Source organism: Dysidea avara, chromosome 7 (genome assembly GCF_963678975.1).
Source record: "Dysidea avara chromosome 7, odDysAvar1.4, whole genome shotgun sequence".
Lineage (NCBI taxonomy): Eukaryota > Metazoa > Porifera > Demospongiae > Dictyoceratida > Dysideidae > Dysidea > Dysidea avara.
Genome location: NC_089278.1, coordinates 1355864 through 1369971, shown reverse-complemented (window position 1 = coordinate 1369971; position 14108 = coordinate 1355864). Strand labels below are relative to the sequence as shown.

Below are 14108 nucleotides of genomic sequence, written 5' to 3'. Positions count from 1 at the left end.
TAACTACCCATCACCAACCATATCTCCTTATCTATAAGCTTGCTACACTGCTCCTCTGAAGAATACTGTGACTGCTCTATTAGAGTATTTAGATCTGACTGCTCTATTAGAGTATATCGATCTTTTAAACAGGTATTCAGGGGGCCCTTCATGGGGCCTCCTAGGGCCCCTTTCAGGCTGGGGCCCGGGGCAAAATGCCCCAGTTGCCCCCCCCCCCCCCCTGTGGGCGGCCCTGCGTACACTGCACAAGTCACTTGTATTAATTTAGAAGACCATGATGCACATAGATAATATTTCACACATAAAAAGTTTAACAAGACCACATGACATACGTCCAGTCCCCAAATGAAGTCCAAGTGTTCATAAAGTGTCTTGATCTTTTACAACACTGATACTCTGCTGTTAACTACACTAGTTCTTAATGTTCCCTAGTTGAAAGCCAATAACTACAGTATTAAAGCTACATAGTAAGCCACATGGCACTGCCTGGAAACTATACTAGATATACAGTAATGTTGGTTGAGTGAAATGTTTGATCAAATTAGTGATTATTAATTAGATGATTTTAATCTACATAATATCGTATACCTGCATGCATGAATAGATGGTGACACAGTGAGGTGTGAAATACAGTACTTGCTAATGGTTGACCAGCTATAGAGTTCTGTACATAATAGTCAAATTATCATGCAAATGTGATTAATTATGAACCCTTGATCATGCCAGGAAGCATTGTAGAGCAAAAGCATCAAACAATGCATAATGCCATGCAGCATAACACATAATTCTAAAATAAGCTTACTAACAATAAAAATAATTGCATTGATGTACTGCACAGTGAGAATCAACACTATATATGGCTGTTGTGATAATGTCAGTTCTGGGGTTGAGTTATTATTGTTGTTGTAATTTTATGATTGAATAGCACTCATTGTCAGGTATCCCCTTTATAAAGGGAAATAACTTATTTCTTAAGTTAAGCTCAATGAGATGTATATATAGACTAGTTTTAGTACTCCATAATGACCTCCAGCTACAATATGCACTTCAGAGCTCTGTACTATGTCCTGGCTGGCTATAGCTAAGTTGTGACACTACATGTGTATTCATTAAGTTATCTAGTTCAGGAAAGGGAAAACTAATTCATGAAGACAACCTGGGAGCTAGGTTAGGTGAGGGATTGTGGTAACAGATATTGATAGAGGAAGGGGCACAGCAAAATATCTGATGAATTGTTGACTTGACATGCAGTAAGGATTTCATCTGAATACTAACCACCAACATGCATCAATAATTCCATTGTCTAATCACTGCTGGAGTTAACAAAAATCATGTGAAAAGTTATTTATTAGGAATCATATTAACACAGGTTAGTTATCATGAAAATGTTTATAGTATAGAAACTTGATTGGGTGCTTATTAGTTGTAATACCTTCAGTATCGTAAATTCAGTACTAGAAAACCTTTACATGATGGTTTACATGGACAAAAATCTCCCACACAGTAGATGCTCTACTAGAGTAGTTAATAGCTTGATCAATTCAGGCTCTAAACACCACCCGTTGGTCCCCAGGGGTTGATAACAAATCAAAGCTCTGCCACAGTGGTAGCCACATATATACACATTCTGAATTATGAGACTATATACCAAGTATAAACTGCTGTTTGGATAGTGTATAACAGCTAGCAATGTAGTTGAGTTAATCTCAGTGAATTTCTGCATATGGTATAGCATGGCTGGTATAAGTCACTCGTGTTAATGAAATGATAAAAAGGATGACAATTCACACAATGAGCTGTGCAGTCAGAAATTTGTTGAATTATATTTAGATAACAATGAGACCACCTGAGGATATATTGCATAACCAGAGTCCAGTCCCCAGATGAAGTCCAAGTGTTCATAATAGTTGATGTTTAACTGGTAGACCAGGTGAGGAATGGTGGGTAGGAGAGAAGCCACATCAGTTGGATCAGCCAGCCAGTCATGACCTCCAGTAAATGTAGCAGTTGGTACTGATAACTTTGACACATCATAATCAGGAGGTGATGGCTAAACAATACAATATAATAGTTCATTGTGAAATGTCCACTATTAACCTGTCCATAATGTTCTTCATTCTTCTTTGCACTACCATAGTCAAACATGGCAAATTTTCCAGAGTGTACAAGCTAACCACCACATAGTATGCAATTCAGGTTACACACAAAACAGTATACCTGTGACCAATGGTTCATGTTCTTAACTGAGGTGCCAGCTGGGCTGTGTCCTGCATAAACAGCCACGCGGCTCTAAGAAAACATCAAAACTTCAATAAAATTAACATATTACTGTAAGTAACCATACAAGGTTCATGTTCTTTGTGTCATATCCTCCAATGAGAAAAAGAACATTACCACAGATATCATCTAAACCAGGTACAGGACACACCACTGATGCTACAATGTGCATCAATTCATCACTTGGTAGAAGATCCTTTATTCCAAACAGTTTAAGTACAATCTAACATTGACATGGTCATCATGTAACTGTACACTAGTTTAACTAACATCTTCTTCCTTAAAGAGATCTGCCAGTATTTTAAATGCTCCTTCACAATGGCTAACATTTGCTACTGGTGCCAGTGTTACAAACAAGTTGATCTTTGCAGCTAGTTCAGGCATAGTGGTGAATCCTCCAAACCCCATGGTAGTCCCCTGGGAATGTCCAATATAGGATAGTTTATTTTTTCCTGATGTGTTCAGAGCATAATTCAACATGGCTGGTAGGTCATACTTGATGTGTTCATCAAAACTACCAAATTACACATTACACTAGTCCACCACACTTCACTGTACCTGAAGTCCCAGAACTCCTTACTGGATGGTTTGAGGTGAGTATGGTTCTTGGAATAAGTGTTACCGCGAACATTACCTAACCATACATCAAATCCAGCATCAGCTAGTATAAACCCTAAACTCTCATTGGCTAAGTTAGTGATCCAGTTAGTACTAGCACCCAGTACACCATGCTGTAGGAACACGACTGGTCCTGAGCCTGGAGGATAATACACTATGTATGAATGGGATATTGGTTGCTATGTGAACAGTAAACAAACACTAGCTGTGAAACCTATCTGCAACTATTTGCTGCACCAATTAAACACCATGTAACAACAACAACACCTTAATAATCCTTTGGCACTGATGAACACTAGTTATAAAGGTTTCCAGTATGTGTAGTGTAGATTCAGAGGTAAGTAGAATTCTAAGAAAATGGGAATAGGATGGGAACAACCAATGGTAAATGACTGATAAAGGTCATCACATGTCATGAGCACAATGCTTCTTTGCAGCATTGTTGGATTTTTTGGCTGAAATGTACGAAATACTCTAATAGAGCAATCACCTGCATTGAAACACTCAATAGAATGTTTAGTTAATTGTCTCACCAGGAACCTGCATTGACAGCCTGTGAATTGATGGCATAAATTAGGTATATAGACTAACTAACTGATCAACACTGAAAGTTAGCTACTCTTTGAACCAAAAACATTTTAAAGATTCAACTATTAAACATGAAGAGGTTATTTAGTTAGTCAACTGACAGTGCCTATTACAAGCTTTGTAAACTGTTTCTGCTACTTCCAGATAAGATGTTATATGATGGGAGTTGCTTGTCAGGCTGAAGCAGCTCCTCTCCATGACTGTTCATATTTATTGAAGCATGACATATACTGCAGTTGTTACATACCCCATACATACCTCCCCAGCTATATATGCAGGAACTATGTTGCCAATGGTTGAATATTTTAAAATGTTTATGATTAGCTAGCTAGTTTTCAGTGTTGATGACTCTGCTAGTCTAATCCATACTAGCTATACTCCATCAATTCACAAGCTTTCAATGCAGATCCCTGGTGGGATATATAGCTAGTTAACAAAAAAATTCTTGACTGCTCTATTAGAGTATTTTACTGCAGGTGACTGCTCTATTAGAATGTTTCGATCGTCTTAGCTATTGTGCTGTAACATCCGACATGTATTTTGACACGATGACCTTTATCAGGCATTTTCTGTTGGTCATTCCCATCCTGTTTTCCTAGAATTCTACTTACCCTAGATTCAGTGTATCAGTAACACTTATTTCTCCATGCACACCCTTTAGTGTCTAAGTGGTAATTCTGCTGGGATAGTAAGATATTATAGGCTACAAATAACCAAGTACGTAAACAATGAAGCTTTAGTGAGACTGAAGTTTGGAGAATCAAAATAAATCTGTCAAACTTTATACAATTCCTTTAGCTAAAACAAAAGGAACTCCATGATAAATCAGTAATCCAAAGTTTTGTTTTCAAACTACTTTAATGTGCAAATGTAAGTCTCACAAAATTCCACTATTTACTGTATCAGGAAATAAAATATAAATAAAGCTTAGCACAACTGGTTCTGTTTGTGTGCAAGGATCTGTACAGCAGCAGCACAAGTGTGATGGTGTACCATTATGGGTGTACCATATGTACAGTAGATGACGTGCATGTTACTAGAGGGTCAAGTTATCATTTGGTCTTTTCCTGCAATCAGTACATTATAAGTATCAAGAACACGACTACCCTCCTTCTCACAAGTCCCTGGACAACTCCAATAATACAGTGAAACATTACAGTCACTGTTGTTGAGTGAAACATACTAATAGGGCCATCGCTGTACAGCGGGTAACTGTTGTGAAGGTCCAAACTTTTGCAAAGTTGTTAATATAAACTCCAGCATAAATTTCTGTAATTGTGAAATCTGCAAGACATGAACAATTTAATTCTACACATGTACATTTCTTTGGACTATGGAAAAGTTTAGGCAAATGTCTGCTCACTCGAAATACAAGAAAGTCAGTCAGCCAGCAGAAAATTTTTCAAGTTAAGCTTCGATTCACAGACCTTGAACACATAAATGTTATGCATGGTAAGGTCTCAAAAATGAGATCATGAAATACATCTTGGCAGTATTGTAGGACCTTTTAAAGGTAACATGTGCCGGCAAACATAATGATGAGAGTATATAATAGAACCAAGAGTGTCAAACAGTGTATTAACCCATGATTAACGATTGCATAAAGTAACATGGATATTTCAGTAATTGTTCGTTTACGCAAAATGGTAATTTGAAATGCATATGTGGCAACAGGTCTTTATGCACCAGTTTTCCTTGTTATTCAACCAAGTATATTCAACAATTATTGTACTAGAAAAGTGTAGTAAGGACCCAAGATAACTCCAGCTCACTAAAACAACGGTTGCACAAACGAACATGTTGCCATGCCTTCAGGGATCCGCTTGGCAGTGCCAGAACTTTGATATTAGGCAATTCCCTTTAACGCTATCATGTTATTGCTTGGTTTAGTGGCTGAATTGGGCTAAATACAGCAGCCCTTAATGGCAATATAAACAAACAGTTACTGAAATATCCGTGTTACTTTATGCAATCATTAATCATGGGGTAATACACCTGTTCGATACTCTTGGTTACTATTGTATACTCTTGATAATGAGTACCATTCACAAAACTTTTCCCACGTATAACTCTTTTCACACTTCCAACTGAGGGGTCCATCACTCAGTGAAATGTTGTTGATCGAAATGTTGTAATTTGAAATATGCAATATACAGAATGCCTAATATTTCCAGGTACTTTCCACATAACTTAGTGCTCAACAAAAACATAAGCAAGATCTTTTGTGGCTTCTTGAGTAAAATATATGGAGGTTTAAAGCAAGCTGAAATTTCACCACTGAAATCTAGATTAAAATACGAAATTTTGACTGAAATAGGATGGCCAAATTTCAAATATCAGACGATTTTTACTTAATCAGTTATTGGTTATTGTGGTTTCTAACAATGGAGGACCACCCCAACTTATTACTTGTAATTGGGGAGAAGAACCGTGATCAGTACACGATGTACTTTAAACAAACTGTACTAAAACTACGTATAGGCCCATACCCTGTTTGTTTATCCCATGTGGTATTCTTTGCAAGTTTAATATGTATCCATCTTCAGTGGTCTGTCATGCGACAATTGGTCCCCCCAAAATCAGTCCCCCCGGACTAGTTAAAGCCGCGCTATATGGTCTCCCCGGACCACTTGAGACACTTCAACTTGTCCCCCCCGGACAACCTAGAGCGCCACGGTTGGTCCCCCTCTGCTACAAGTGGTCCCCCACGCTGAATATGATCCAGGCGCGGCAAGCAACACGGCCGGATCAGTTTCTTCGTACAGCTTGTTTTTAAACTATAAAGCTACAGTGCCAGTGATCGGGTATGAGGTTAAAGGCTGTGCCTTGTATGCTCGGCTAGGCCTGTGCTTCGTGGATTCTCAGCCATGATGCCGGTGATCAGTCTATGTTGTCAATTCACTACTAATGTATTCACTGACATGCGTCATGCCAGGCTATATAGCTAGCCATAAAAGCGATGCAGCTAGCATAATTAATGTATGCCATGAAATAGCTAACTAGTTAGCAAAGTTTGCCAATATACATCAACAATTGTTACAGTCATTAGCTAATGTGTAAAGTCTTTATACGTTGTTTGACACAATCAATACAGTTAAATTCATAAGAGGGTGCTGAAGGGTCATCCACAGTTACTCCTGAGCAGATTACATGCACCCACGCATTACAGTTACCACACTGGATCTACATACACAATAAATATACATAAAGTTCTCACATGAATAATATATGTGTATAGCATACCCAGCGATCAGTATAATCTTCATGCTGAAAACTTTCTTCAGATCGTCCACACATGATGCAGCGCTCAGTCATGTCAACTGAATTTGAAACACACGTATATATGCACACTTTAACGCAGAGCAAATTACTTGAATTGGTGAGGAGTGCTGTGCCTATATCTATTCTGGCTTTCTTCATATTCATTTGCAAAATGGCGTCTTCGTCGATACGGTTAAAATTTAACAATTGTTCAGCAATCTGTGTATAATACACAAACTTTATAGCCTTAGCTACAAAAGCGAGATGTTATACCTTTAAACTCAAAACACCACAGTTGAAGCTGTCTCCTGGCTTTTGCACACCTTTCTTGAGCTGAATGAGCTCAAACTTGTCCAATGAGACGTTGTCTTGACCAACGCAGTTATATCTCATAGCAAAGAACCTTCTATGAAGCATATAAAACTAGGTGTAAAAGTGCATTGCATCAATTTAGTTCACAGTGATGCACTGTATAATTATGTTAACAGTCAATGTTACAGTATTGAACATACTTCAAACCTGTGTATGCTCCACGTATGGCTCGCGATGGTCCAAGAGGATCGATGTAGTAAAACTTTTTTTCTTCCATGTTGATTGCCTACAGAGCAGCACAACAAGTGTATTGGTATCACCCTATGCAAGTTGCTTACAATCAATATCCAGTGGTTTTCTCCACGATTGTACATTCCAACAATAAACACTTTGGTGCTTAGCGTCTCCTATAGTATGAATAAACTAACTCCTCCACGTAGCATTTGTGATCTTACCTTGCTTAAAAGGTGCAATGATTTCCCAGATTTTGAGCGATTAACCCAGGCAGTGATGGTTTGTGACAAGACAGCAAAACTGTCATTCCTCAATTCAACTAGCATGCGTAAATATCCATTCACTATCTATAACATTAATTTTAGTGCATCAAATTTAGAGGTATATAATACAATGCACTGACCTCATCATTTAACCAGTTATTTCCTTTCAAGTTGTGAAAGCTACCTTGATGTATAGCCAAATGTCCAAACCTAGCTTTAATTACATAGCACGGCTTTCTTTTCCAGATAGCTTTTAGCTGATCCTGTATGTATATATATGAGTCATATGTACCACAGCACAAAAACATACATAGGCTGTAAGTGGTATGATGCTTCCATTGTTGGCTCCGGCTGTATTAATCATTCCTGTTACTGCTGTAGACATTGTAGCTGTTACGTTAGGTGTGGCTGTTATCTTGGATTCCACTGTCTCTGTTGTTGTCGCAATCATAGGTGCTACCACTGATGGTTCCGCTATTGTAGGAGGCTTTGTTACGGTGTTTTTCTGAAACTCCTCACATCTCTGTGTAATGGTAAGCACACAATAATTACAATAGCTGTCAAGGAATTATCACAACAAAATACAACCTTTATAAGCTTGGACGTCGTCTCAATGGCTTAACTGAATTCGTATCAGGACTATCAGAGAAATTCAGCTTTCTCTTGGTAACAATGTGCTTTGGTGGTGAGAATATCATATCAACAACCCTCTTTCCTATTGGAACTGTTGTGATGTTTTTCCAGCTATCACAATTTACCTTTATCAGATGTAGGCTTTATTTTAAATTCATTGTGTTCCAGTTTTTGGCTGTAAATAGGTGATAGCGCAGGTGCACTAAAACTGCCAAACTCTGGGAAGTAGCCTCCTGCTTGTTTGGGGGAACTGTAAACCAATGGGCAATTCTGAAAATAGACATTAGTAAGATATGTGAAGAACGAATTGGAGGAACCTCTAACCACATTAATGGCAACTGATACATTGTGCCCTTGCTCCTTATTCATTCGTACTAGATCTTTACAGTGAGTGATATCTTCCTCATCCCATCATGATATCAAACTGGGATAGCTGGGTTCCTATTACATGTACTCATATAGAATTCCACGTGGGTGTATATAGTATGCTACAGTAGCTATGTAACCAGCAAATCAGTGAGCTTATTAAAACTACTCAAAGTATGTATGCTGGCTGCACTACAACCATAGTTACCATGCTTGGCAATAAGCCTATACATTACTTACTTTGTCACTCATGATGCTGCTAGGATCATAAGAAATGGACGTTCTTGAAGAAGAGTTACTCTGATCATGAGATGTACGAGCATGTAGGAGCACTGATATGTTGCCATCATCCATTTGGTCCAAAATTTTGGTCTTAGTATCTTCATCACACTGAGATGTCAAGATGGGATCCTATAACATGTACATGATATAAATATTACAGTATAGTATCAAATAATCTTACTTTATCACTTTTGGTGGCACTAGGTTCATGTGAGATAATGGACACTGTTGGGTTGTGAGATTTCGAAGTATGTGTACAAGTATTGTGAGTAACAACTGATGTGTTGTCCTCCTCTATTTGGTCAGTCTTGATATTGTCATCATACTGGGATATCGAGTTGCATGGTTCCTATGTATTGCAAGATAATATTACATCAATTAACATGCAGTTATAAGTTCTTACTTTGTCGCTCACACTGGCACTAGGATCATGTGAAATGGATCCTTTTCCACCACTTCTGACAGATGTGTTGCCACTATTATCACTTTCGTCATGAGGTGTTGAGATACAACCAGTTGCCTATACAATTATAACTTACATAAACACACACCTGTGTGCCGCACATACATGCATGTACCTTCTTGGGTGGATAGAACAATTTCAAATGTGTACCATGGACTTTTAAAGTCTGTTTAATGTCATTGGTGTTTAGGATCTGAAAAATTCCTTTACCAACAGACTTCACAACTTTATAAGGACCCTGCCACTTATAATCCATTTTTCCACCAGCCCGCTTTTTCCTCTTCATATCTTTTCTAAGAACCAATGCTCCAACTTTGAATGTAGCTGGGTTATGGTGCTTCCTGTCATACACTTGTTTTTGATGCTTTTGAGCGGTGAGTATGTTCTCCTTCACAATTTGTGCTACTTTTGTTTGATGAATGAAATGTTGTTCTATAACTTCATCATTATGATCCAAGTGCTGTACGATATCTTCTTCTTTGGGATATTGAATTTCAACAGGTAACAGAGCTTGTCGTCCAAACATCACAGCAAAAGGGCAATATTTTGATGACTCGTGTTTAGAAGTATTGTAAGCAAAAACACAGGTGTCTAAATAATCTTCCCAGAGTTCCTTTTTCTCATTAACAAACTTTACCAGCATATTCTGGATGGTCTGGTTAAAACGCTCAACCAAGCCGTTTGCCTACAACAAACACATAATACAGTTGTATCTACTTAAAGTGCATAAGGTAAATATGCATATTATAGCACTATGCATTTCTTTACCATGCAACTATTAATGTTGATTAGTTACAACATAGCATATAATATAGGATAGTAGAGTAGTAGTTACCTGAGGATGGTAAGGGGTAGTCAAACGGTGGTCAATTTTCATCATCTTCATCAATTTCTTGTCAAGGCGATTGTTAAATTCACTTCCTTGATCAGAAGTAATTACTCTTGGTAATCCAAACTGCATGAATAACTGTAAAGTATGTAATATGCAAGTAAATAACATGGTACACTTTGAATTGCATGGTTCTGGTGGCTGCTTGGGTTATAATGACTACTTCATTCTGTTAGTATTTAATTACATTTTTGCAGCACACTATAATACATTACTTTGTCTTGGGTGTGTGTGTGTGTGTGTGTGTGTGCGTGTGTGTGTGTGTGTTCATGTATATGTGTGAACTTTTCCGAATGTATTAGTAGATTTTATTTTGTATTGTTTTATTGTTACTGCATGGAAACAGAATTAGATGCAACATACAAAAGTATTCTTTAAGTCAATTTGGACACCTGTGGATGTTATTAACTGCATGCACAGTTTCACATTAATGACAAACATTCAAAGTACATGTATTACTTCTGCACGGTTATTCTGTATTCCGTAATCTCCCAAATATTGTGCAGTTGTTTTACATACTCCTACATACAATAAGCAATCAAGTTGAAATTTTCAGCACCTAGCTGCTTCTCTACCATCTCTATCTAGCTACTTTTCTACCATCCAGTAACCAAGTCAAAATATTTTGGTGATCATAGCATAGGATTGTGATAGGCTTAATTATAAAGGATCCTTTATGATGAAGCTATGACAAAATTAATGAGTTTCAGCAACCGCGTGAAAGGATAGGAATACTAAAGCTAATCTATTGACATCCAAGTAAGCAAGATTCACATCTTGCTAAGATAAGTGATTTAGCCAAAGGTTTTCATACAGCTATACAAAATGTTTCAATTAGACGAGAAAATGAATACTGGAATTGGTATGCTGGGAGAATACGGGTTAAACGGCCCACATAACTGGCTATACAACTCTTTTCCGACCCATATTATATAGCTGCTTTAACAAACATATACTGTAGTTCTGTATTAGTCTATACGTCCAAGTGTTTGCAAACTTTAAGTAAATATGTGCATTATACACACAACATATATATATATATACCTTAAACAAAGCACTAAACACGGTTGAGGATTCCTTATTGCTGCAAGCAAATGCCTGCACAAACTTGCTAAAGTAGTCTGCTACTGTCAGAATATAGCAATTTCCTTGAGTGGACTTGTGCTTTAGTGGTCCGACAAAGTCTATTCCAATGTGGTACCAAGTTGCTACAACTGGAATAGGGTTAAGTTCTGGTACCCCTGTGTCCATTTTCTTTGTCATCCGTTGGCACACATCACATTCCTTCACCTTAGATGTATAGAAAAATGTGATGATGCAAGTTTATTACTGATGAAATATTTTGCATCTTGTGCAAAGGCATTATGTATACGTGCATGGTAAACCACTGTTCTTTACAACCTGAAAGCATATAAAATTAATAGAGTTTTGCAGTACAGTTCTATAGCAACTCCAACATGTTGATTGATATAATTGGGTCATTTTTCATTTATGTAGCTATTTAGAAAACAGAATACTGCAGTTGCAAGTGGTATAGAAGCATGCAAGCAGGGTAAATTTTCAACATAATCATAATTATTATATATGTCTACAACATTATCATAAAGTAAAACTGACAAGACCAAAAAGATGTAACAGGGGCATCATACTGTAATAAGCAACCAAATTACATAGCTGTTTGGTATACGGATTGTGAAAGCTGAGTATTAGTCTGCTATTCTAAATTGCAAGGCATCAACTGCATGATATACTTCCGCATATATGTATACCCCCAAGGTATAGCTGTATAGGTATGTACTTACAAATGCTTTTACATCCTTTCCTACTCCTTGCCACATGTAGCGTTCTGTAATCCTTGCCTGTGTCTTCTTTGTCCCCATGTGACCTGATGTAGGGTGTACATGACAACCTCGCAATATCCGCTCTTTCTCTTTCGGGTCTAGTATGTATCTGACCTATACAAACCATACACTTGTATTACCAGTCACATACACTGCATTATAGTATGCTGAGTCAGCAGCTATATATGGCCCTACAGCTCTATACAACTTAGAATTAGAGTCAATAGGGTCTTGAACTAAAAGAGAAATTATCACACCAAGCAATTTGTCCATGTAGACAACAGCAGGCCATGCAAACTAGGTGGCTACCAAGTACCGGAACCATAACATCCTGAACGAAAAGAACTTCTTATTTCAGTGGAAACTGAATCAGTTCTGTTTCATTTACCAGAGGTTGCACTATATGTATGTTTTGCATTGATTTTGCAAAAGTTCAGAAATACTCTATAGCAGCCAGCCACTCCAACAGAACAGTGACAATTTTGTTTATTCAGCTGTGCATAGCAATTCACTAAAATGGTCCAAAACTTTATTTCAGTTGACCCACCCTGTTTAAGTGAAAAGTTTGGAAGCCATATAGTCACTGCTGCAAAAGTTTATTCCTGACTCATAGGTTTGCTTTCTGTACTCAGGGTTACTGTGATTAAACAAATAATAAATATGGCAGGGAGACAGAAACATAACTATATGTTTAAGTTTTCATAGTACAATTATCTGGAAGCTAGCCAGATGTAATAAATAACAGAAAGGAACCATGGGACACGTGGTAGACTGTAAATACAATGGCTTATACGTTGGCAGCTGCATTCGCAGTTTCTAAGTGTGACTGCTCTATTAGAGCAACTGACTGTTCTATTAGAGTAAGTGGCTGAGCCACTTTCTTTCTACAATTATAGAAAGTAAGCCCGACTCGGGGAGTCTATGCCACGGCCTCCTAATGCTGGCTTCTCCACCTCCGTCCTATGCATACATGATGCATTATAATAGTAAATCTTTACCTTGGTCTTGTCCTGTTTGGTGTACAGAAGCGCTCCATCTTCTAAAGTGTACCTCATTGCCTTTCTTCTAATACACCTCTTCTCGTTCTTTGTACACTCTTGTCTGTACCTCTGCTCTTGAAGATACAGTAAAACATCCTCGTGCAGTTGTCTCTCAATCTCTCCACGACTATCTTCCGACTCCGTACATTGGCTGCTGCTACTGTGACCAGCAGGGTTAGCGGAGCCATCCGCCATCATCCTTAAACTGAACTGTTACAAATACTGCTCTAAGCGTCCTTAAAGTGCGAGTTAAAGTGACGAGCCCTCAGCCGAATCAGTACAGCTATAAACTTGAATCAAGTAAAGTCACGCCAACAGTCGAGGCCAACAGTCGCTGTTCAGCAACTGACACTTGTTTAGACTGTAGATCAACCGTATCAATATAAAATATGGCTGAGTCGACAGCTGCCAGTCACCTTTGAACTCCTTTCGACACGATCATCAAAGGCAGCGGTGTGCCGGAAAGCTACTGATAACATCCACATAACTGAGTTTTCCGGTAACGAACAAGTAACCCATATCTAACCGGCCTCTATACAGCTGTTTCATTGGGGGGACCAATTGAAGCAGGGCGGACCACTTGACGCAACTTCACATGGTCCGGCCGGACAGCCTGAAGTGCGCTAGTTGGTCCGGCCGGACCACTTGGGGCGGGGGACCATCTGTAGCGTGACAGGTCACCCAATGATCTTCTGCCGGGTAGCCTTTAGTAGCGATTAGTTGGTACTAAAGGAAAGATATCATGAAGTCATTAAACTGTCCGATGTTAGGCACAGCACGCTTGACTTATTACTGACCGGTGAGTAATGAATTTCAGGGTCTTCTCCTACGCACACAAGCGGCAAATAGACTACTAACAACTTGACTAGTAAAACGCTCCACAGACTCGACATCTTGCGCGAAATTAATATCAGCATGTGACGCCCCACGTGCGCACAGCCCTGCCTTTTCCCAGCAACTATAAAACAGTGAATCATTAATGGCGATCATTTAGTCATGTCTTGGAGAACTGCTCCGTATCTTGTCTGCTTGTTGCTGGCT

At 38.5% G+C, this 14108-nt stretch overlaps 2 protein-coding genes across 2 annotated transcripts; both read right to left on the bottom strand.

Annotated features, from left to right (window-relative positions):
* Positions 1 to 1736: 1736 nt before the first annotated feature.
* On the bottom strand, positions 1737 to 14013 carry LOC136262415 (lysosomal acid lipase/cholesteryl ester hydrolase-like). The gene is made up of 9 exons (XM_066056677.1): positions 13865 to 14013; positions 13744 to 13793; positions 5973 to 6031; positions 2836 to 3034; positions 2548 to 2791; positions 2345 to 2500; positions 2218 to 2289; positions 2098 to 2169; positions 1737 to 2050 (listed from the first exon to the last, which is right to left on the bottom strand). The coding sequence occupies exons 1-9, from the start codon at positions 13982 to 13984 to the stop codon at positions 1805 to 1807; spliced, it is 1218 nt and encodes a 405-aa protein (XP_065912749.1). The 5' UTR covers positions 13985 to 14013; the 3' UTR covers positions 1737 to 1804.
* LOC136262416 (uncharacterized) lies at positions 6433 to 8115 on the bottom strand. The gene is made up of 9 exons (XM_066056678.1): positions 7864 to 8115; positions 7694 to 7816; positions 7512 to 7637; positions 7395 to 7463; positions 7257 to 7342; positions 7018 to 7150; positions 6855 to 6963; positions 6727 to 6803; positions 6433 to 6666 (listed from the first exon to the last, which is right to left on the bottom strand). Exons 1-9 carry the CDS (start codon positions 8002 to 8004, stop codon positions 6529 to 6531), a joined length of 1002 nt encoding a protein of 333 aa, XP_065912750.1. The 5' UTR covers positions 8005 to 8115; the 3' UTR covers positions 6433 to 6528.
* Positions 14014 to 14108: the final 95 nt, after the last annotated feature.